General features: G+C 32.9%; 1 protein-coding gene and 1 long non-coding RNA gene across 7 annotated transcripts in view; one reads left to right on the forward strand and one right to left on the reverse strand.

Moving 5' to 3' along the window:
• LOC125075912 (protein nervous wreck) overlaps window positions 1-20,159 on the reverse strand; it is a 28,579-nt gene extending 8,420 nt beyond the window's left edge. For 2 of the 5 annotated variants that reach the window (XM_047687755.1, XM_047687760.1), the window contains exons 1-6: window positions 17,340-17,465; window positions 16,466-16,625; window positions 9,683-9,826; window positions 7,034-7,119; window positions 5,450-5,594; window positions 255-391 (exon numbers count right to left, since the gene is read on the reverse strand). In XM_047687755.1, the coding sequence (XP_047543711.1) occupies window positions 255-391; window positions 5,450-5,594; window positions 7,034-7,119; window positions 9,683-9,826; window positions 16,466-16,625; window positions 17,340-17,344 (677 nt within the window). In that variant the 5' untranslated portion in view covers window positions 17,345-17,465. Of the gene's footprint in view, window positions 1-254; window positions 392-5,449; window positions 5,595-7,033; window positions 7,120-9,682; window positions 9,827-16,465; window positions 16,703-17,339; window positions 17,466-20,139 lie in introns of those variants that run through there. The other 3 variants (XM_047687759.1, XM_047687758.1, XM_047687757.1) reach the window with 3 other exon arrangements.
• On the forward strand, window positions 297-21,134 carry LOC125075913. 2 transcript variants are annotated; one of them, XR_007120261.1, is made up of 4 exons: window positions 297-307; window positions 5,039-5,041; window positions 7,620-7,625; window positions 20,970-21,134. It is a non-coding gene; the product is annotated as an uncharacterized LOC125075913 (long non-coding RNA). The 2 variants fall into 2 exon arrangements; XR_007120260.1 differs by lacking the exon at window positions 7,620-7,625 and adding an exon at window positions 12,619-12,623.
• The last annotated feature ends 2,241 nt before the right edge of the window (window positions 21,135-23,375 follow it).

A 23,375-nucleotide genomic window follows, 5' to 3' on the forward strand; every position in this document is an offset into this window, starting at 1 on the left:
TTTAAAAGACATAACGCCTTTAGCTGATACCACAATGAAAAACGATCATAGTAATTTTTCCATGTCACAGTTATTTATACAATTTTGGTAAAGTTGGTGAAAACATAATTCTCGGATCGAACATTTCTTTTTCTCTGCGACAACTTTGTTAAGATCAAAATTTTTCATGATTATAACCAAAAAAATATCCATTTTCATTAAAATATATCTAATATATTTATCGAAATACTGTAGTATGATTAAATGAAACTTACTTTTCTTCGATGTCCTTAGCCTTGTCTCTGACATCGTGAGCAGTGTGCTCTTCGTCGAAGTACAGTTTTTTAGTCTTATCCACATCCAAAACGGTTAACTGCAGCTCCTTATGTGCTTGTGCCAGCGAATCGGTACACTATTGGAAAGATATCGGAAATAAAAAATAGAATAACTCAATATTGCATACACATTCGATGTTACAACTGGATTCCAGAAAACGTCGATTAGCCAAACTTGCTATATATAAAAAAAGTAAAAGGTTTCTCTGTAAAAAGAGCATTAAGTTACTTGTAAACAAGAAACGAACAATTCGAATAAAACGATCGATATCTTTGATATATAAATATAACGATCAAAATATGAAATTGTCAAAAAAGTGCTGACTTCCTTTCATCTGTTCTTCTCAAATCAGGATGTTTTCTTCTCCAAGATGGTGGTAGCATTTACTTCACCTATCGAGAAATAAGTTTAATAAATAAGCATTAAACTTACATCTTGGTAGTCGAAGTAAAAACTGCATAAAATGTATAATAATACACATTTGAAAATAATTTAAATATTGAAACGATCATGAATATTGTCAAAACAAAGCTGAGTTTCTTTCACCTGTTCTTCTTAAATCAGGACGTTTTCTTCTTCAAGTTGGTGGTAGTCTCAACGTCGACCACCGATAAATAAGTTATAATAACTTATTTACCGGAGAAATTAGGAAGCAAGTAATTTGAAGTAAACACTTCAATAATATAATACTTATATATACATGACACATAGGTATAGTATATCTATTATCTGTATATCTGTATATTATATACTAAATGTCGACGTGGCTTTGTTCGCATTTATGAGTTAGTCGTTAGGTGCTAGGCTTAAAAGTAGCGTTCCTTGGCATGACCATCCTTACCTACCTATAAGGGCACTCGGGGCCTGTGCCTTATCCTGAGGGGGCCCCGAGGAACAATCAATTTCTCTCACGGGGATAGACATGTTGACTGCTATGTATATTTTCGAAATTGCCATATTTGTAAGAAACAATCAACATATTTATCAAAAGGCTGGTGACGATAGTCGATATTAAAAGTTGAAAGCTATATGCTATATGTTATGGTCATAAGATTGTTAAACCATTCAGATTCCTAAAAAATTACGAAAATTACCGCACCGTTTATTTGAAACTAAAATAGAGGCCCGGCTATAAGAAAATTGTTTCTAAATGGTCGACGAAATAAAAAAGAATATGTTTCATTGTTGATATATATTTTTATGTTGATTATATTAATAGATTTAAATCAACCTATTAATTAATTCATAGTTTTGTATAATTGTATTTTACCTTTCACAATGTTTAATAGATGATGATTTTATAAAATTTTCATGCTCTCTATCTCTATCTCTATGTATGCAACATAAAATATCTCTAGAACCCATTAAATACAATGGTCATTAAATACAATTTTGCTTTAGCAAATGTCAATCTTGCCTTATCTTCTTGTCTAATGGTTAAGTTACTTCAAGATAATTCAGATTGTAACTTTAAACTTTTTGTTTGGTTAGAGTGAATGTCATTTTTAGGGGTCCTTTTTTTGCCTATTTTGCTCGATATTGGTATTGGTGGCATTTGAAATATTCACAAATAATAATAAAATTAAAATAAAAAAATAAACAAAAATAATAATGGTACGGAACCCTTCGTGCGCGAGTCTCACTCGCACTTGGCCGATTTTTATTTTACATATTTCCTTATCTGTGTGTAAAATTCTTTACGAACAGGAATAATGCTCTCAATATAATTGGGATTCATGTGTCAAAGCAAAATGCACTCCCATCACAAAAAGCTAGACAAAGAGATTTTCTACGCGCTTTGACATCAGGAAGTTTTGATGCTATAATAAAAATTGAATTCCTCGTGTAAAATATTTGAAACCCTATATTTATTTAGTATTGTATGCTTTATCCATATTTTATCAGATCCTATATGTCATTTGTAAAACATAATTTCGACGCTGACACTGGTTATCACTCTTTGACAGTGTCTGAAAAAGTCTGGCGAAAGCGCGCCACCACAAAAGCGACGAATTACATTTTATTTACGCACGTAATGACCGGTTATAGTTGCTTTGCTTTGGAGAATTGATATGTAAGATCGGATACGAAGCGTCGATGATGTGTCAGTAATGTGACGCGGGAGGGGCCACGTGCCTATGCTGAGGGCTTTTGACGTTTGACTTTTGACTTTGCCTTGCATGGAACGCGTAGAGGACCGACACTGGTCCGCAACATCGGACGACAATGCTCCCTGCGACCAATCGTGTCGACATAGTTCCACTGGGCGGCGGCGTGGCGAATCGTAGCCTTCTTCTGTGAGACCGTAATGGTCCAGATATAGTCGGCGGAGCAGAAACTGGACTGAGCCTAACCCAGTTGTGGATGCGTGAGTTACGGGCCTCGCTTGTCTTATTTATGACAGCCATGAGGAGGGCGGCAGCCAGTACGGCTTTGTATTACAGTACGCGCAAGCGAGAAGTGGGGGTAATATCACCTTATTACCCCCAACCAAAAAATCAACTCAAAAATATCCGCTGATTTCTTAGGTCCAGTTCACCAATAAAAGAGATACCACTTTTTTCCCTTTTGTCAACTCTGTATATTTAGGTATTTGTGACTATCTTATAAAATAATAAATACAATTTTAATTCGAAATTATGATTTAAAATATTGTATTTGTAGAGTACACTTGGCAGTCACCAATCTTGTCTCATGAAGGTATGTTTATAGCGTCTACAACCATGCAAATACCTGAAGCAGACTTCTGGATGTCTCACTATCTGGATGATTTTTAACTTTAGTGCTCTTTTTTATTTTTACTAATTTAAAACGCTGTGACTCAAAAACGTAACAACGTAGAACCTTAACCAACTGGCCTAAATCGATTCGTATTGATCTGAACTTTAATCTCTATAGCTATGACACATAAGCAATCAATCATATACTGAAATGCTCGCCAGCTCCGATATTAATATCTAACGTATCATTTTCAAATTTATTTACTAATTTAAAATAGCTTTCCATCCATACACATATTTTATGTACCTATAAGGCGTTATAAATATATCTTGGTATATAATTCGAAAAATAATCAAAACTTTTCTTGGTCTATAATTTATCTTAAGATGATTTCTTGCATTTATTTTATATAGATCACTATTGATCATTTGACAGTATATTCAAATGACGTAGGTATCAATTAGATACTATTGACACGATATCTCAAATTACACATATCGTATGAAACCTATGGCACTGTACACAATAGTATGGTAAAATCATAATCCAAATGGACGAGTACGATCACCTAGATAAATATTAATTATATTTGTTTTATGTTTTTTGTGGATTCTTTTAAAGGCATTCAGTTCAGGCGTAATTTGAATCTGGCAATGAAAATAAATCCATTCCATTACAAATATTAATAATCTCATTTTTGAAATAAGTGAACAATGTACTGGGGGTTATACCGTAGCAAGTTTTTTTTTTTACAGTAAGTACCTACATACATTTATTATTGTTGAGCAACTTGCAAGAGTTCTTTGTAGTGGATAATGAAGTCGCATAATTTCATTTCAACCGGGTCGTAGCTATTCCCAATAACGCAGCAAATTTTTTGACAATATACAACAACCAAAACGTAAGCACAGAAAATATCTTAGCAATGTAATCACCCGTATATAAAATCAATTGTAATTAAAAATTGAAAGTTATTACACTAAAAAAGCGAAGCGGACTTTGTCGTGATTTGCGGTACTATGTTTTATTTTAATATTTTTTTTGGTGTTTTGATTAAACTAATATTACGTTTGAATAGTGGCTTGTGAAGGAACGTTTCAATATAGCGGAAACAAAAATAAATACATTTATGTTTACATATGTTTCATTCTGAAGTCACATAAAAAATAAAGTAGAGAATTATTTATTAATTAAAAATATATTTTTAATCATGTACGAATTAACTTTTGATAATGTATTCCATTAAGTATTAGGCAGAAACTGACATTTAATTTAATTTCAAAAGTAACCTCAAAATTACTGTTTATGAAATGTTCAGAATATATTAAATTATTTGATTCAATTCAATTTTATGTTATGATCAATAGTATTATAGAACATACCATAAACGTTTGTTCCCCTGTAGTTACAATATCCAAGTAATGAGTTTAATTTCCACTTTGATATCGATGTTAATAATTTATTTACGTTGCTACTTTCCTAATGACGTATTAAATATTATAAAAGAAGAATCATCGTTTACATAAATGCTATAAAAGATAGTTTAATATATTGCATATTATGTACTTAAATCTTTTTTTAAATATTTCCTTATATAATTGACGACATCACGAACTAGCCGTACAGCAACTGATTTTAAAGGACATCTTTCTATTAATAAATATATATTTATTATGCAAGTAATTTATATTAACATGCAAATGATCTCAACATTTACACGAAAGAAATCAAGCAATATGTGTTACCAGTGGTTTATGAACGGTTAAGCTGAAATGTGTTTTATTTTACGGTTTTGGTAGGCGGCGGACAAGCAATTACCCGATGGTAAGTGATCATCACCGCCCACAGACATTGGCACTGTAAGAAATATTAACCATTCCTTACATCCCTATCCTTCCTATCATTCAGTTTTACTTTACCGTCGTCATAATTTGTTCAATCAAAGCCAAAAGTCGCCGTGAATGCTCCGGAAATATTAATATTCGGTATTTTGCTAAGTGAGCGAGTTCTTAGCAACGCAGACTAAATTACATGGTTTACAGAATTAGCGGCCTAAAATGAGAATGGCAGACAATATCGTTCGAAGGACAAATATTTGATCCAATAACAAAAGAAACATTAAATACTAATAATACAACATTCACAATTACGTACACATCTATCTATTTTATACAATACTAGCTGTCGACTCGGCTTTGCACGGGTAGAAAAAAGGACTGCAAATCGGTTAAAAGAAATATATTGAAAGGCAAACATTCTAAGAAAAAAATATTGTTTCTTTGCACCATAATCACTCGCGAATGGTTTTCGAATGCATAGTGGACAAACACAAAAACACAGATCACTTAAGTATTATAGTATTTTTTAAAGTTAGGCATCTAAAGTTTAAGTAAGGATTATATTGCAAATTTACCTTTTTTGCGACGTTAAGCTTATGTTGTCGAAGACCCTTGGCCTCATCAGCAATCTGCTGTTGAAAAACCTCGACAGCAGCCAACCTCGCCCGAGCCAGCTTTTCATTTTCCTCCAGCACGGTACGCCAAACATTCCACATGTTCCTGGTTATAACATACACTTAATAAATAATACTACAATAATAAAATTATTACCTAAATACCTTCTGAATATTAAATATTAAAATTCGCAAGTCGCTATATCATATAATGTAAAAGTATATGCACATATTAAAAAGCAAATTTAATAATGTAAAGCAGTATGCAGTTGAGAGTAGTATTGCTAAAAATGAAAAGTTTCTATGTAACGTAACACAATTTTAAACTAAAATTCAAATATGATTCGCAAAGTCACGTGGCGTTGCTGCATTTTATTTTTACACTTTATTTTCGCATTGACAGTCAAAGCTATTCGTACTAAAGTAAAATTGTTCAATGAAAATTTGGTTTCAAAAATATTTTTAATTTAACATATTTTGATTGGATTGAGAAGATTCGCTGGTGCACAGTTCTGGTCCACGGCTTCGTGCGTGCTCGTTCGCGGTTCGATTTGTATGTGGTCCTCAACCCTAATCCTGATATGAATTAGCATCATAACCAAAATTAATGACAAACGTTTTTTAAATATATTTTATTTGTTATAAATTGTGTCTTACTATAAAGTTCTGAAAAGATTATTTTCGCTCAGCAAAAATACTTTTCTTTTAATTATTTCAGTAAATAATAGCTTTCAAAGGAATGATAAGAAAACAAAGCTGCCTTTTGAAACATACTTTTAGATCATATAACAAAACGTCGCCGTGGGCGACGTCACGCCATGTTCTACCTATTCGATTAAAAATAATATCCTTGTACTGAAGCGTCAACTTCAATTACCGCAAGGGTATGTGGGTGTTAATAAATGACGTATAAACACATATTACATTATGCATAACCCTAAGACGAGGGTGGCACAATAACGACTAAAGAAATTATTCAGAACAGTCAAGAAAATGTTGGTTTTATTGTTTCATGCTTTATTTACTTGTACAAAAAATAGACATTATTTATGAACAAGATTTTTATGTTTAAAAGTAACTTGCTCTCTATCATGACGTAATATTTTTTGGTTTGTTTAAACATCATGCGTCAAGGGATGGATTTAATTACCGAACCGTATTGTACCGGCATAATAATGATACTAAAAACTTTATTCGGAATTTAAATTCCACGACATTAAAGTGAAATACAAAAGTAATAAATTACCTGTTGAAAACCTATTATTGATTAAAACTGTTATTTAACCCAGTTTAATAAAAATAAAAATGTTTATAATGCATATTTATCATGACATAAAATTGTGGCGAAATATTGATTGAAACATTGTGGTTTTTCGTATTAACATCATACGTATGAAATAATAATGTTGACAATACCTCGTGTTAATATAATGACAAGAGTCCGTATTATATGAAGTGAGATCGCCCTATCATATATTTATAGTTATAAAAGTACATACGCAGCACCGGAATAGCAATACGAAATATATTTATTATAATACTAACCATTTCTCTTCAGCTCCATCGACCTTTAGATCGGGAATGTTTGGTATTTTCTTGTTTAGATAAGCCGATGATATTTTCAACAAAGCCTAAAACAAACAATTCCATTTAGTTAAAGTAGTAGATAAACCGAAAACGTGAAACATCCAATCCACCAAGGTAGGGCTTTGCGTAAGCCTGTCTGGGAAGGTGCCATACACTCATTAAGTATTGTTATGTTCCGATAATGTAAGTACAGGCACGAGGGACATCTAAGTTTCTATGTAGACGATGCATTGACGATGTAAGGTGTGATCATTTATCATGAAGTAACCCATTGGCATATATAAATATGATTAACGCCCTCAATTAGCTCGTAGAGACCTCCATAGAAAACCCATTTTTTCAAATATCAAGACACAATAGATCACTCAGAAACGGTACGCCCCTCTTTATATTAATTAATTTTTAATAAAAATCACTTAAAAATGTAATTTCGTTTTTTTAGCGAGTGGATTGTGAGTTAGCCACGTGCTTTCTGCAGGTGGCTGCTACACTCCTTAAATCTCGAAATCACTAGTGGAGTGCAGTGGCTATCTCTCTTTGAAAGTCTCTGGTTAATTAAATTATTATCTGTCGCTTAGGCCTTATATCCAATATTTCAGGTACCGTCCAGCGTCGACTCGATGAAGTTGTGTTGATATTGTGCGTATTTTATCAACCTTAAATTCTTAAATTTCCATTTTTAAATATGCTTAGAAAGCCAATTTCAAATTAATTTGATAAAATATCTATGTCATTTCAAAATCCCTGAGATTCATGACTCAAAGGTTTTTTTGGAAAAACTTCTGGTAACGATTTAAATTAAGAAACATAATAATTCTAACTGCAAACTGCCTGGTATTATTTTAAATCATGACCTTTATGCGAGTATCGAGCTGATAACGCTTCGAACTGATCAGTTAAAGTTAAAATGCCACCTAGTCATGTTTAAACATCCGCATTTGCTGCACTGTAACCAAGAATCAGTTAGACTGTTCGAGTAGAATGGAACCGGATGCCATTCTACAAGATAGTTGAAGCATTTGCTAATTTTATATACTTGTCGTTTGCAACTTTAACAATTTACTGATATTTGATATAAAGAAGAAAACCGAGTGATATTCACTTTATGTTGCGAAAACGACTAACACCAACAGCCTGCCGATATTAATCAGAAATATTTCACCGAGTTCAATATTTGCTTTCGCGCCTGATTGAGACTGAGATTAATAACCTCTTCGTGTTTTTAATTATTTAAAAAATAAGGAAATATCTATGCTTTTTATCGAAACGAAGAAAACCTTTCTAGAAAGTATGTATGTGTTGAGTGGCTTATGTCGGCAAAAAACAAAAGTATCATCATTAAATAATCTGCAGCGTCGAAATATTTTCCAACCACATACTTTCGTTACTTCTTCGTGTTTCTGCCTTATGTTATCAGTGATGTGAAAGTGAAACAACAAATAATATAAATTAACATTTTATTTGTCTATTTTGTTTTTAAAACTTGTTGTCTCATACTGAAGGACGCTCGAAACGTCAGAGAGTCCTCCGATACTCTCCGAGATTTTCTGAAAGAAAACACTCGAAACTCATCGCAGAACACGTGCACAAAATGGCAGAACGTGATATACGACATTGACTATAATAATTGTAAAACATATAGAATACACATCATCTACTTGGTGGTAGGGCTTTGTGCAAGTCCGCCTGAGTAGGTACCACCCACTCATCAGACATTCTACCGCCAAATAACAGTACTTTATATTGTTGTATTTCTTACAGCGCCTATGGGCGGTGGTGACCACTTACCGGTTATCAACATTTCGCGAATGAAGTCTTACACTTAATGAATTACACTGTAGGGAGTGTTCTCAAAATGGGGAGATATCAGAAATAATTACCCATTAGTGGTTAAACGCAATCCTGCATCTTCTTGAGGATGATTTTGAACAAGTTTAGTCGACTGAAGTCCAGGACTTTAGTCAATAATCAGATTTCAGACACAGTTTGTTTCGGTTCTTGTTATGTTTCCAAGAAATTTTATCGCCTACAGGTGTTTATAAAGTAGTCTTGTACTGTTACTGGCTTTGTATTGTTGTTATTGAAATTTGTTCTTAAATTAAAGTTTCTAGCTTATACACATATTATTTTTACCAACGTAGAACCTACATCGAATCGTACTTTACATTTGCTACAATAAATTAAAGACATACTGTAAAATATTCCAGGTCATAGAAATCTATTTAAGTTTCAATAGTATAGTTTAACTTTTATTTTGGTATTTCTCTACAAAAACAAGAAAAAGGACATAATACTTATAGACGTTATCGGTTATTTTAAACGCAATTATTTATAATTTAATTTTAGTTTTTCATTTAATTCTATGTAGTTTATAAGATAGTTAACTACAGCTGCAATTAAATATAATTGTAATAGGTATTTAATATATATAAAGCTGAAGGAAGATATATTTCCTGTTCCGGTTCACTTCTTAGTAAGAACACAATGCTACTCGATTTTGTTCGACGAATTATATAAATAACAACTATTTTCAACGAAATCCTATTTTCCACAGCATAACCTCAATAGTTTCCATCTAGAACTACATGCTGAGATAAAATTTCTTACCTCAGAATATGATTTCTCAATGGCCGAACGTTTGATGGTGTAAGTGCGGAGATCTTCTAGCAAATCGCATTCATGTTGATTCTTTGCGTGAAGTTTCGCAATTTGCTCAGTATGGAGATTCTTCAGAAATTTCGTGTAGTTACTCTGTAATAGAAATACGTATTTAAGTAATATTCAAAACGAGATGATAGTGGAGATAAAGTCAACTAGTAACGCTATATAAAATAGGTATTCCAAACAGACTTTCTCTATTCTTATAAATGTAGGTACAAGAATTCATAACAAACGAGAATTTAATTTCACTGTAAAGTGTTTCTGAAGGAAGTCTAGTAAATGTTAATACAAAATTACCTATTGAAACTTGAAAAGGTTTTTATTTAAAGTTCATTGTGAACTCGCAAACAAAGAGAAACAGTTACATAAATTCAATTGACGATAAAGTAAGGGATATTATTGTATTCAATAGAATGTCAGTTACAAGAAATAATTATGTATACCATTTGAGATTAAAAAAAAAAAAACAACATACTTTTTCAACTAATAACAGACGATAAAGTACGATTTTATGTGTATGGGTAATAATTTGACGTATTTTAATAGTCCAGTCATTACATACAATTGGAAATGCAAATCAACCGAGAAAGCCAAATATTGGACGGAGTAGAACGAAAATGGTGATGATGAGGATATTTCGACCGTCACAGTATCATTTCCTGTGTTTCAAGGGTCTTCACGACTCGAAGAGTTTTACTTGGAAGAACTTCTCCAGCCAAGACCATTAAAACGAACAAAAATAATTAAAAACTTGGCCGCCTTTAATTATTATTTCAATAAATATTATGTATTTTATTCATAATTTGGCTGGCTTAATAATTAATTTTGTACTGCAATAATTCCGAGAATACCCTTCCATCCTTTGTGTCGTGTGAATACCACCGTGCGGCTAAGTCTGTCACGAGATTTCACTCCCCTTTTTCCGTCGATATCTTAATAACGGTGAACGATACGTGGAAAATGCAAAGAACCATAATTGTAGATCGTAAAAAAGCAACAAAAAAAGTATTCCACAGAAATTTACGTATCTCAACGGAGGACCGAGTTATTATGAAAAATCGGAATTTAACCCCATTTTTCAAAATTAATATGGGTTTTTTGGTCGAAAATTTGTAGTAAAGCTTTTATAGCACGCCCCCTCCACCTCCCACGCACAATATCCAAAATTGATCTTTCTCGGTTCATTTGCATTTCTCACCCAATTTTCCCGATGACTAATGAATATGAATATGAATAATGACTGAACTATGAAGTATTTAGTATAAATGATAAAGAAAGAACAATTTTGTGAGTGATATATTATTATTACACAACGTCTGCATAGCTCTGTCTCATAATACTCTTATAAACGTATACTTTATGGGCATTCGGCATAGAGAGACTCGTATACAGCCTTCTGGCGTACTTTCAAGTTATAGACATTAATATAGATCTTTCAACCAAAGGCTTAAATGCCTTTAAATCGTATTCTTGAATCTGAATCTAATCCTCTTAGAGATGACTGAAGCGAATTAAATCATTTCTTACATTCATACCCAGGTTATTATAATTAAATTAAACTGTAATCGATCAAAATAATATTATAAATTATAGAATATAAGGCTTAATATTGAATATTTCTAAAAGCAGCAATCGAATTAAAAGTTAAGAAATTGTCTTTGTGATCTGCTTAAAGTTCTACTCCTTCCAACACTATAAAAATAAGTTAAGATTATTATAATTACTATGAACACTATACGTTCAAGCTATTCTTCACATAGCATATTTTGGGTTATATACGAATGCCTATATAAATAATAAAAATTATTAAATAATTTTACCGTCCAAATTTACGGTTCATGGTTACACGCTTCGAAGTATACCGTGGAGTCACAATCCTAGATTGATATATATATAAGCACGTTTAATAATAAAATAAACATACAAACTGCATAGGTTTAAAATATAAACATAGATTATATATAAAATAACGGCCTTTTATGAAATAACACTCAAGTTAAAGGAAATCGAAGTTGAACAAGAACCGGGAAGCGGGAAGATGTGGGTTTCCCTATACTCCATTTCCTTAGTGGAATAAGGTGTCAAGCATGTGTAGAAAACGTTGCCAGTTAATCAATAACGTTTTATATAAGATGCAAATAATATTATAAATGCAGAATGTATAAAATGTATGCATAAATTAGTAAATAGAGTCTTCGCATTTCATGAGTCTTCTTCATGGGTACTCTGGAACGCCATTAATAATAACAAATAATATAATGTACAGTAAAGGGCATTATGTTTACATTTCTGCAGATACTAGAGTTGGCACTCTGTTGATACTACATTACTCAAAGTTAATCCTTCGTTTTTAATATGAACTCAATAAAAATACACACGCAAATTTGCAACAATCTATCCAAAAATATTGGAACTTTTAGAGTAATTGAAAAAAAACAGGCTTTGCTTTTTTTCAAATAAGTTTATTTATATTTGTTTTCTATCAAATCATACTGTTCAAAGTAATGCCTTTATATTGAATAAAACCAATAACATCGTGCCTTTACATTTGCCAAAAAGGTAATATATATATATTAATTGTAATCAAAACCTACTTTATACTATATTGTTTGTTTAGTATGTCTTCTAGATAGTCCGAGCATGTGACTTGCCAATTGTTGCCAACCCCTTTTAATAGTGATATATTTTATATGTAGGGAAAAAAAAATTGTTTATTTTAGTAGGTGTGGTAAAATTAACAAAGTTATTAGTACTTTTGTAAGTTGAAAATTCTAAACAATATTGAACTGTTATTTGCCATGTTTGGCGTTTGGCGATGACATGATCTAGATTGACGTTCAATTATATGAAAGGGGTGTGAAAATGTAAGTTTATTTCGCAAGTCTTGGTAAGTGGGTACTTCCAGTTTGAAGAGTTCCATAATTTTAGATTTAAAGTAAGGGACAGCAAAATTTTTGTACTTTATAAAAATGTGTTTTTATATGGAAATTATATTTCTCTAATTTAATACATTAAAACCTTAAATTAATAATATGCCTTGTAACCCTAATTGAGAAAAATATTTTATATTGAGGTTTGTTTTAACTAACTTCCGGATATATATAAGATATATATATATATAATACTCTTCAAATTGTACAAAACCAATATTCACTCACATACAATTATAATATGATGTAAAACTTAATTGTACCGTCTGAAAGAAACCTGAGGATTCGGATCCGCCTTCATTTAAACACACGAATATTTCTTTCATACCTATTCGAAACTTGCTTTTAGATTTTCTTTTAAAAAATTTTGCGTTTCAAAATCATCCTATTCAGTCTTTTTTTCGCTATTGCAGGCAGGCGTTGCACAGTTTGTACAGTTCCGCACCAGATTTTGTAAATAGGAATTTGCACGGATTTTACTTTTTCGGTTCAACTGTCTGCTTAAATAATAATCAACATATTTTGGAATAAAATAATGAAAACTAACTTAAGTAAAATTATTGCTACATTATTGAAATAATACAGGTGAAAATAATACTTAACCTTCACGAATTTAAATGTGAATATAAATTTTAGTAAAACGTAATAGTATAATAGTAGTATCATGTATAATTTAATTCAGGAAATTGATAGTATAATTCTTTGTTTGAAAATATAAACGTAAGTAGAAATTACTTCTAATCAACTATAGCGAGACGTACAATATAAAGTTGAACTGTACCCTCATTCGATGCATTTTTAATAATAAACGAAGTTCAGTTTATTATTGTTTGATTAATTTATTTTACGAAGGGCCGTCGGGGAAATTTATATTTTTTAAATACATAAATTAGTCGCAGGGTAATGTCACAAAACAACATACAACGACACATAATTGTGTATGATTTGTGTGACAGTAAATGTATAAAACATTTTCCGGAAAGAATATCCGATTCAAGCTTTTACTTTTTTGAGAATATGAAGACAGCAGACAATATTTTTATGAACAGACAGTCTCAACGTTAAATCTGGGTGTACTTCTGAAAATCCCATACCTCTGGGCTCCGGTTGATCTGAATGTTGATATACCTATATAATTATACATTATGCATTGTGGCGCATATTTCATTTTCAAGTTCATAGCTAGAAAAAATATTTATGGTTAGATAAGACTATGTGGTTAGTCAATTAGATTATAAAACAGTTTTCTGTTATCTATCGCATTGACTATTAGGAAAAAAATGGGATTTTCGAAATTGTATCCCAAAATGTATTTTATGTCGAACCAGCTTTAGTTTTGTCGATGGCGCTATATTATATAAAAACTTTAACACTAATTTAATATATTTAAGCAAAATGAAAACCGACTTAAAAAAAATTAGTGAGTTTAATATTTATAGCGAGTTTTATCAGCAATAAACAAAGACGCTGTCCAGTCTGTTATAAATACTTTTGATAAATTTTATTGTCTGTATAACACAAACTTAGTATTACTGAAGAAAAGTATATATATAAAGAAAAACTCTTTTAACCTTATATTACAAAAAAATAGAAAATGAACAAAAAGTATTTAATGTTTTTGCATGAGCTTATCAATTGCGCTGTTTTGTAACTAAATACAAATACAAAATATTTTGTATTATAATATATATAAATACAATACAAAATATGGTATATAGGTTTTTTGGCACTGTTATTTTTAATTCTTGGCATTGAAGATCGATTTTTATGAGTTTTGAGGAATGCTTTATTTTAATGTTGAATTGCTATTTAGAAGTGCAGTATTATTTGTTTGCTTATTATTGTTGAAATATGATTATATAAATGATTATAATTGTGTGGTACATTATATTTAAAACTGCAACCCAAGTGTGTTACTTACTCTGAGATTATAAAAAAAACTCCAGTCAGTTGGAGCGCACGGAACATCAACCGACGTCGCAAGAAAATTGAATATAAAATCACAAACGAATACAAATTTCCGGTAGCGTGTGTAGTAACAATCTGTTAAATAATTCATAATTATTAATTATAAAAGTGACAGCAGTTTTGATCTATTAACAAAAATACGTCTTGTTTTGCATTACCGGGAATTTATAAACGCTTTCGATTTATATTCGCTTTTGTTGCTTCATTATATTGTTCCGTACGCTCCATCTGCTTTTTGTTTAATATCTGGGGTATTACTATCTATATATCTAGTCATATCGATTAGAGCTTATGTTTTGAAAGCTGCATTAAATATTATCGCGAGAAACTAATTCTTTCCACGTGCCGTATGTACATACACAAACTAAAAATTGAACATAAAATTTGCCTGTATAGCACTGGTCTTTGCGCTAAAGCTAATTCTGTTTTAATTAAAGGGTTTAAAAGTAATGCATTCACATTTCATTTTTTTTAAATACTTGAGTGGAACATGTTTGAATATTATCTGTAATGACCACATAAATACACCTACATGCGCGCCGACGCTTTATTACATGCCTTAAATTTAACTTAAAAAAAATTAATGCTAATATTTTTAATATATCCTAATAAGTGCTTTAATTCGAAACAACTTGTACAAGTTACGGCTAATTCAATTAAGCTTTCTTTGAAAATATATTCCATAGTCAAGAAAATATATTACGTTTGAAATGTTTAGTAAACAAAATAGTTTAATGTTCAAACTGACATAATCTTTAAAATATTCCCGCTTTGATGGGAAGTCCTGTAATTAAACATCTATCTAATTATTAAAGTTTGAAAGACAAACGACTTATTAAATGTTAAAGTTACTACGAAATAATAATATTATACGACAAGTTAGTGGACTATGAAAATTTATTTTTAATATATTAAAATCTACATATCTATACGTCATTAATATGACATTGTTCGATACGAAAGCTTCAGCCGTAACACTCCGCGATTTGTATGCTATTATGCTATAAATATTGATGTTATCGGAATATCAAATAAACAAACAAATATTTCGAATACTAGTTTGCTTAGTTTAGCAGTTTAGTAAGGAAATTCTCCGTCCTCAACTGCTGATATAAATATAACGTCTAATTTGTAACTGAAATCGGTATCCAAGATCTTTGGTGTGTAAGTGAAAATTTAATACAAATATTAGCAGTAGATGTCATTAAAATTCCGTGAAAATTAAACCTTAAAAATACAATTTTTCCAATCTTACACTTGAATTTTGTCAATGTATTTGTGTAAAAGCTAAAATATAAACAAGTTGGTAAAATATTAATGATTTAATTTTGAACATTATTAAAACAATTGAATTGTCATCATATCGATATCACAAGCGAATGAATGAATATTAAAACGAATAACGCGGTTCCTGCCATAACTAAATTGTATGTTTCATGTAAGCTTCGAAAGATTATCGAATTTAAGTGCACATCTTTCGATACTGATTCGATTCCTAAAATGTTTGCCCTTAACACTGCGACGAACGGCATCATTTATACTGAGCAATGGACCAATTACTTAATCTAAGAGCATTGACCACTACCCAGTACACTATGATAGCGTATTCTAGAAATACTCTTGTGTGATATTAAGTAGGGCAGTAATAGTGGTATGCCTCAAATTACAGCCTAAAACAAAAGAGCATTTAAGAAAAATCACTGACAATGCGATACCGCGGTAGCACTGTGAGATACAGGTATCGCGGCTCGATGAAGTGTAGAGCGCTGTAATGCGACATAGTCCTTCTTCATTATTATTGGCCTGTCATGATAGTTGTCATCATACTCACCTTCCTCGGCGGTGGTTGCATGGTGAGGCGGTTCGCCGCAACGACGGCGGCCGACGAGGTTCCGGAGCGCGTAACGTGGATCGATGGCGACACACGCAAGCGTGACCGTGTTCTGCCGCGTTCGCTCGTTGCACGCCCGAAGCGGACTTCGCGCATGCGTCTTCAAACATTTGCCCCATTAAACCATAGACTGGTTCCTCCACAGACTAAATACGTCTCCAGATATTATTAGGCAACCTTTGTTAAGTAAAACCAACAGGAATTTAGTAAATCTTTAAGTATATTTCATGACAAACTACTTTATATAAAAAGTAACATGACTCGTGCTCATCAGTAAGGCTCATTAGAGCATTTCTGTAAAAACAAGGTAAAATCCGCAGTAAAACCAGATCTTAAAATTTCATAACGTGATAATAAATATATATTAACAATAATACTTATAACATTTAAGTATAAAAAAAGTATCAAGTATTAAAAAAAAGCGATTGCCGTAAATTGGTTTTCAACATTTCATTACTGTGATGATGTGAGTTCTTACAGAAAGCCACTACAGTTGTCAGTTTTGAAAAAAGATTCCTATTTGCATGACGTATTACTTAATTTGTTTCAATTTTTATGTATATGTTTGACACTTGGCAAATATCTAACACACTGGGTGTCGGACCTGTTTTCGTTACCCGAGACAAGTACTATATTATTTACACAAACGATGTTACGCAGCTCAATAAGTTATATTTGTAAAAGTATTTTCAGATACCTTTATCAACATTTGGGAATATTATATTAAGAACAAAACTTTAGTGTTTATACATATTTAAAACTTTTAGTTATAACGTGAAATAGAGTTCTACGAAAATTACTATGAAGTACTTACATCATTCTGGCCTCAAATTCAGCGAACCTTTTTTCACAATCAGTATCAGAGAATCATTAAGTACTAGGACCATATATTTGCACTTAACCGTTTTTCTATATTACCTACTCGGTAGATACAGGCGACTGCCTTTTATTATTAACAAAAAAAAACTGATGAAAACGATCATATCCATGTTAAGAGATTATTCGCATCCAATGTATTATTGGTTTGGCAGTTAAAGGGTTTCTGAAGTCATATGGCAATCGCTTAGTATATAAGCAATGCGACATGTTTGGATTATATTGATGAGTTACTACTTGTCAACTATTAGCCAAGTTATAAAGTGTATGTTGTGTGTATCAATTATAAGTGTGATGACGTCATAGACAATGAAATACTACAAAACATTTTTTAAGGGATGTGTGAATTTGTGCACATCAGGGATGCAATGAAGAATGAATTAAAAAACGATTTAGTTCATTCATGCTACCATTATAACTTTTCTGAGGATGTTAAGTGCGTAATATTGCTATATCTGTGGGTACCATTGTATAAATAAATATTATATAATATTTTGTAGTTTTAAATTAGTATCCATATCGGAAAAATTGATAAAATATCCAGAATGGAAAAAATCCATATAAATTCATATAAACATGCTGATCTTTATATAAGTAAGAATCATACATATCCTATGAGCGCTCTCCGCTATTTATAAAAAGGGGTAAATTTTCATACGAAAATTACGATTATACACTTCCTTGTTGCTTTTATTAACGGTCTACGATTTAGGTCATTCTGTAATTACCACGACATTCTAAAATGTTTAAATGGATTTCGATGTAATTTTGTATGAAGGTGTCATACATTTTATACTAAAATATAGGGCACTTTATATGCCGTTGTTTTTCTTTTAAAAGGAATCGTTTCTGTTGATTTTAATCTAATTTCGGAATTCGTTTCCTTATATTATGGAATAACCCATAGAGCAGTCGTTTCGCGTTATAATGTGTGTTTATTTATTCTATAATTCCCTCATCATAGTAAAACAGCATATAGTGTTTAAAAGTTGTCGAAATCTAAAGTACAAGTAGAATTAAAATTTAGCCCCAATTTTTATTCATGTCAAATATCGAATCCTTCGTCGCCTTAAAGAAAATAATATAATAAAATATAGTAAATTCTCCAATAGCATTTGGCCATCTTCCAGACTACCCATTAAAATATAGCGGTAGGTACCATTTCTATCATAGTGAGACGAGCTTACTACCATGAGTTTTCAATGATAGAACGGCAACGGAGTTATACGTAGCGTCTCTTCTGATTGAGTCGCATAAGGAGACCATCACAGTCCACCTGCTCTTCGAGTATAGCACTTAGTAATTTCGTCAAAGATGGCCACCAAGACGCGATGAGGCGATGAGACGCCTCACTCCATCAGGATATCTGTCTGTCATATCTTGTCATTATAACAAGCAAACTAATTAGATCCTCGGCGCATGTTTTAATAATTTTTGTAATTTATTTAAGTTAATATTTAAGAAGGTGCGTTTGGTTTATTGTAATAATATTCATTCTAATGCTTTATAGTATACAATATTTTTTGTTTGGTTGCCTGGGGCGTAAATAAACAAACAAAGAAAATAATATTATTGTACGTGTTAGTCATTCACAATTCATTAATAACTAATATTCCTCTGTAATATTAGTTATTAATGAATTGTATAATTAATTAATATGTCTTTATTTATTTTCACTTTTCTTCCATTCAGTGTCACACTTACAAGCATGCCGCCTAGATGTGGGCGCAGTAATTTGGGTCGAAGAACTCAAAATGATACAAACCAAGCACATTTTCAATCTATTTGGAGTAGAGTACAGAACAACGTGAAGAGCGAAATTAAATTGAAAGGAATAAGTTCCGTAGAACCCGGCGTCTTCAAACTGCATCCAATTTTTTCGAGTTGCTTTTAGTTATGATGTATAAATTGACTACAGTTCCTATCGATGCGTTGCTATTGGACCTATAGACTTAGTTTGTCCATATTATTTTTATCTATTATATATCTCCTCTCTACTGATGATAAGTGACAGCGGATTCCAAACGCTAAGACGGCCAATACAGTCAGGAGGAATGCCACACCTTTTTAGTATTTTTTTTGTGGTACAGGAATACGGACGAGCAAATTGACCAACCTGTTAGTGGTCACAACTAGATAAATATATATAATAGGTTTTTTAATTGAATATTTGCTAAAAATTATTAGAAATATATTTACCCAACCCTTATGTATTTTCTCCTTATATCTAAAAATTCATAAAGAAGCGGGTTATTGATTAATGTTATTGTTTTATTGTGAATGTATATAATGGCTAAATTAAATATTATTATTTAAACTTTATTCTATAGACGTAGGTCCTCCGGAGGCCCGATATATTTTTCTTTGACGTACCGTATTTCAGAAAATGAGATGAAATTATAAATGCTTTTCTCAATTTTTTTACACTCACACTCACATTACTCACTCATGTTCTTCTCTTTATTATAATTAATATTATATTCTCTTTGTATAATAAATTTAAACGGTTTCTACTCATAAAAAAAAACACTTTTCAATTTGAATTAGTATTTCCAGATATATTATAGAATGTTTCAAGATATTCTTAGCAAAAGTATATACCTGCAGACGTGCGGTAAGATCGGATAGCTTGTTTTGTTGTTGATTCTATTTACGACATCTTGAAACACAAGTTTTATTACGAAAGTTTTTGAAATGATCAGTTAAAATAAATAAAAGTTTAAAATGTATTAACTCACCAACACCAACTTTTTCTTCTTTTTCGTTCCATATTTTTCATAATAACTTGACCGTTTTGAATCCATATTTAATTTACTTTAGTGTATACTCGTATATATTTTAAAACATAAACAAACATCAAAAACTCCTTGAACAAAATTAAAACAAATGAATACATTTCATATAATAACTACACGATGTAGTTTATAAAAACTAACCTAACAAGATAAACAACACCAGTCGCCATTACAACTTTTACAATGATAATTTGTAATCAACACAATAGATATTTTATTGATAAGGCTAGAGTGGGTTAAGATTATTCGTATTAGATATTGAGAATTTATAATAAAATGTATTCGTTGTCACAAAGTTATTTAAGTATATATTTAGGTAGTAGCTATTTTATTATAAACCGCATTATCGATGACAAAAAATGTAAGCATTTCCGGTTCTTCACAAGACTGAGGTATTTTTTTCCAAGCTGATGAGACTTTTTAAAAATCAATACGAAAGTGTAACCCTTCTATATTGGATAATGATTATGAATATATTTTGAATTGAATGATTGACATATTCTTATGAGATTTACTTTAGTTCTTCTATCCTTTGTGTATCATTTAAAAAATAAATGCGTAAGCTAGTTACGTGATGTGTTTTTATAAATACATCATATACACAAGAATCGTTTTTACATGTTGTTTGGGGTATCACTCATCTCTTGGTTTGACAAGCTAATTATTTAAAAATTATGTTTAATCAGCTACAAAATATTTTCATCTAAAGGCTCCAGAGAGAGGAACTTCCTCACAATACGTGCCGTGCCGAGGATTACTGCCTTCTGCATCAGGCCCTTGACCCAGCTGCCTAACGAGAGCCTCTTAAGGTGTTGGTCGAGGCTCTTGGCCATTAGTCCATTCGCTGAAACGACTATCGGCACAATAACTGCTGTATCCACATCCCACATGTCGACAACCTCGTGAGCTAAGTCGAGATATTTTATTTGCTTATCTTTCTCAGACTTCACGAGATTCTCGTCATGAGGGATGGTGACGTCAACAATTATCGTGCGGCGCTCTGACCGATCTCTCACCACTATATCAGGCTTGTTGGCGACAACAGCCCTGTCAGTGATTATAGATCGGTCCCAGTACAGTGTGATACGACCATTCTCGAGAACTGGGTCGGGCACATACCTGTAGTATGGTACCTCTGATACCACAAGACCATATCGAAGTGCAAGTTGTTGATGGATAATCTTGGCCACTTGATTATGCCTGTGCAAATACTCTCCGTTAGCAAGACGAGAACAACCGGAAATAATATGTCTAAGGGATTCGCCCGGAGTGTGACACGCCCGACATATGTCCACCGTGCCATCCCTCACAATATACTTCCGGTAATTGTTCGTCATGATAACTTCGTCCATAATTGCACAGACAAAACCTTCGGTTTCACCGAATAGGTTACCGAACCGTAGCCAAGATATGGACGCGATAAAGTCCACATCGGGTCCATGAAGGGCCCGATAGAAGCGTCCATGTAACTCCTTGCTCTTCCATACCCCCTTGCGATTTTCAGTACTTAGTACTACGGGTTTGCGCCAGTTCTCTTTGCCTAAGGAGAGCGGAGTTAGCCCCTTGTCCATTGTAACTACATCTCGGTGCATATCCAAGTCAGTGTGGAGAAAATACTCCCTGAGTTTGTATACTTCACGGTTATGTAGGGTCTTGGCATTTAAAAAGCCTCGGCCACCACATCTCCGTGGGATATACAATCTCATCACCGAAGACCGAGGATGATGCATCCGATATGCAGTCAGCAGGACACGGACTCTCCTATCCAGGGCGTCTAGTTCTTTTTGAGTCCACTTGAGTATGCCGAAAGAGTACATCAAGACCGTCATGACCCAACCATTGAAAGCGCGAACCTTATTGCCACCCGACAAAAGACTTTTGAGTACTTTTTTCAGGCGACCAAAGAAACGCTCCTGCAGTGATTGTTTCATGTCGGTCACATTGATGCCTAACGCTTCCGACACACCCAAGTATTTGTATGATTCGTTTGCGGACAGTGATCTAAAGTTTATGGAATCTGAAAGTTGTAATCCGTCAGATTCCATAATCTCTCCTCGCTCTACATGCATAACCGCGCACTTGGCAACTCCAAATTCCATTCTAATAGAATTACTAAAAGTTTCTGTTACCTTTAGTAACTCCATTAATTATGAACCTGAAGGTGCAAAGAGCTTTAAGTCATCCATGTAAAGTAGGTTTGATATTACTTTACCTCCTCTCCGCAAACGATAGCCTAACCTTGAACCCTCCAACAGAGTACTTAGAGGGTTCAAGGCTAAACAAAACCACAATGGACTCAAACTATCGCCCTGAAATATTCCCCGCTCAATCCTTGTCGGTTCGTCATTACCATGAATCGTTCGACATCCTGGATAGCGAAGGACTGTCCGCCATTGCCCCATACATGATCTCAAGAAACTGCATCTAATTTATACAACTCCAGCACCCTCAAGAGCCATGTATGCGGTACGGAATCATAGGCCTTCTTGTAATCTATCCAGCATGTTAACAGACTCTTTCGAAAACGACGGACCTGTTGGCTAATGATCATATCAATGAGGAGTAGCTCCTTAGTGCCTTGTGATCCACCCCTACATCCATTCTGAGAGACAGACAAAATACTATTATTCTGTATGTGACTATTAATCTTATCTCTCAGAATGGAGGTAAGGAGTTTATAGACCGTCGGTAAACAAGTAATCGGTCTATAGTTTTTAGGATCCGTTGCACTACCTGACTTATGGAGCAAGTGGGTGACTCCGGTGGTAAGAAACTGTGGTAGCGACCCAGACTCTAGAGCTGACTGGAACTGAGATGCCAAGCATTCATGCGAGCTGCGCAGCCATCGCTTCCAAAGGCTCGCATGCTTGCCTGACCTCCCGCATCCAGTCACCTTCAGTGTGGTCGACGGGCACCGACCAGATGTTGCGCCAAAATGTACTCATGGTGTCATCATCTGGGCGACACCCATCGCTCACACCCTGGTCGAGTCGCTCCCAGGTTCTGTACACCTACCTTTGATCGCTCTGAAACATGCGATTCAAGTAATAACGGTCCACTCGCCGCCAGTACCGACGGATGCGGCTCGCCCATGCATAAACTTTTTGTTTTAGGAAGTCAATACGCTCCACGACATGGGACGGATATTCTTGCGGAATGATACCAGTCCCCAAGAAGGC

Source organism: Vanessa atalanta, chromosome Z (assembly GCF_905147765.1).
Source record: "Vanessa atalanta chromosome Z, ilVanAtal1.2, whole genome shotgun sequence".
Classification (NCBI taxonomy): Eukaryota; Metazoa; Arthropoda; class Insecta; order Lepidoptera; family Nymphalidae; genus Vanessa; species Vanessa atalanta.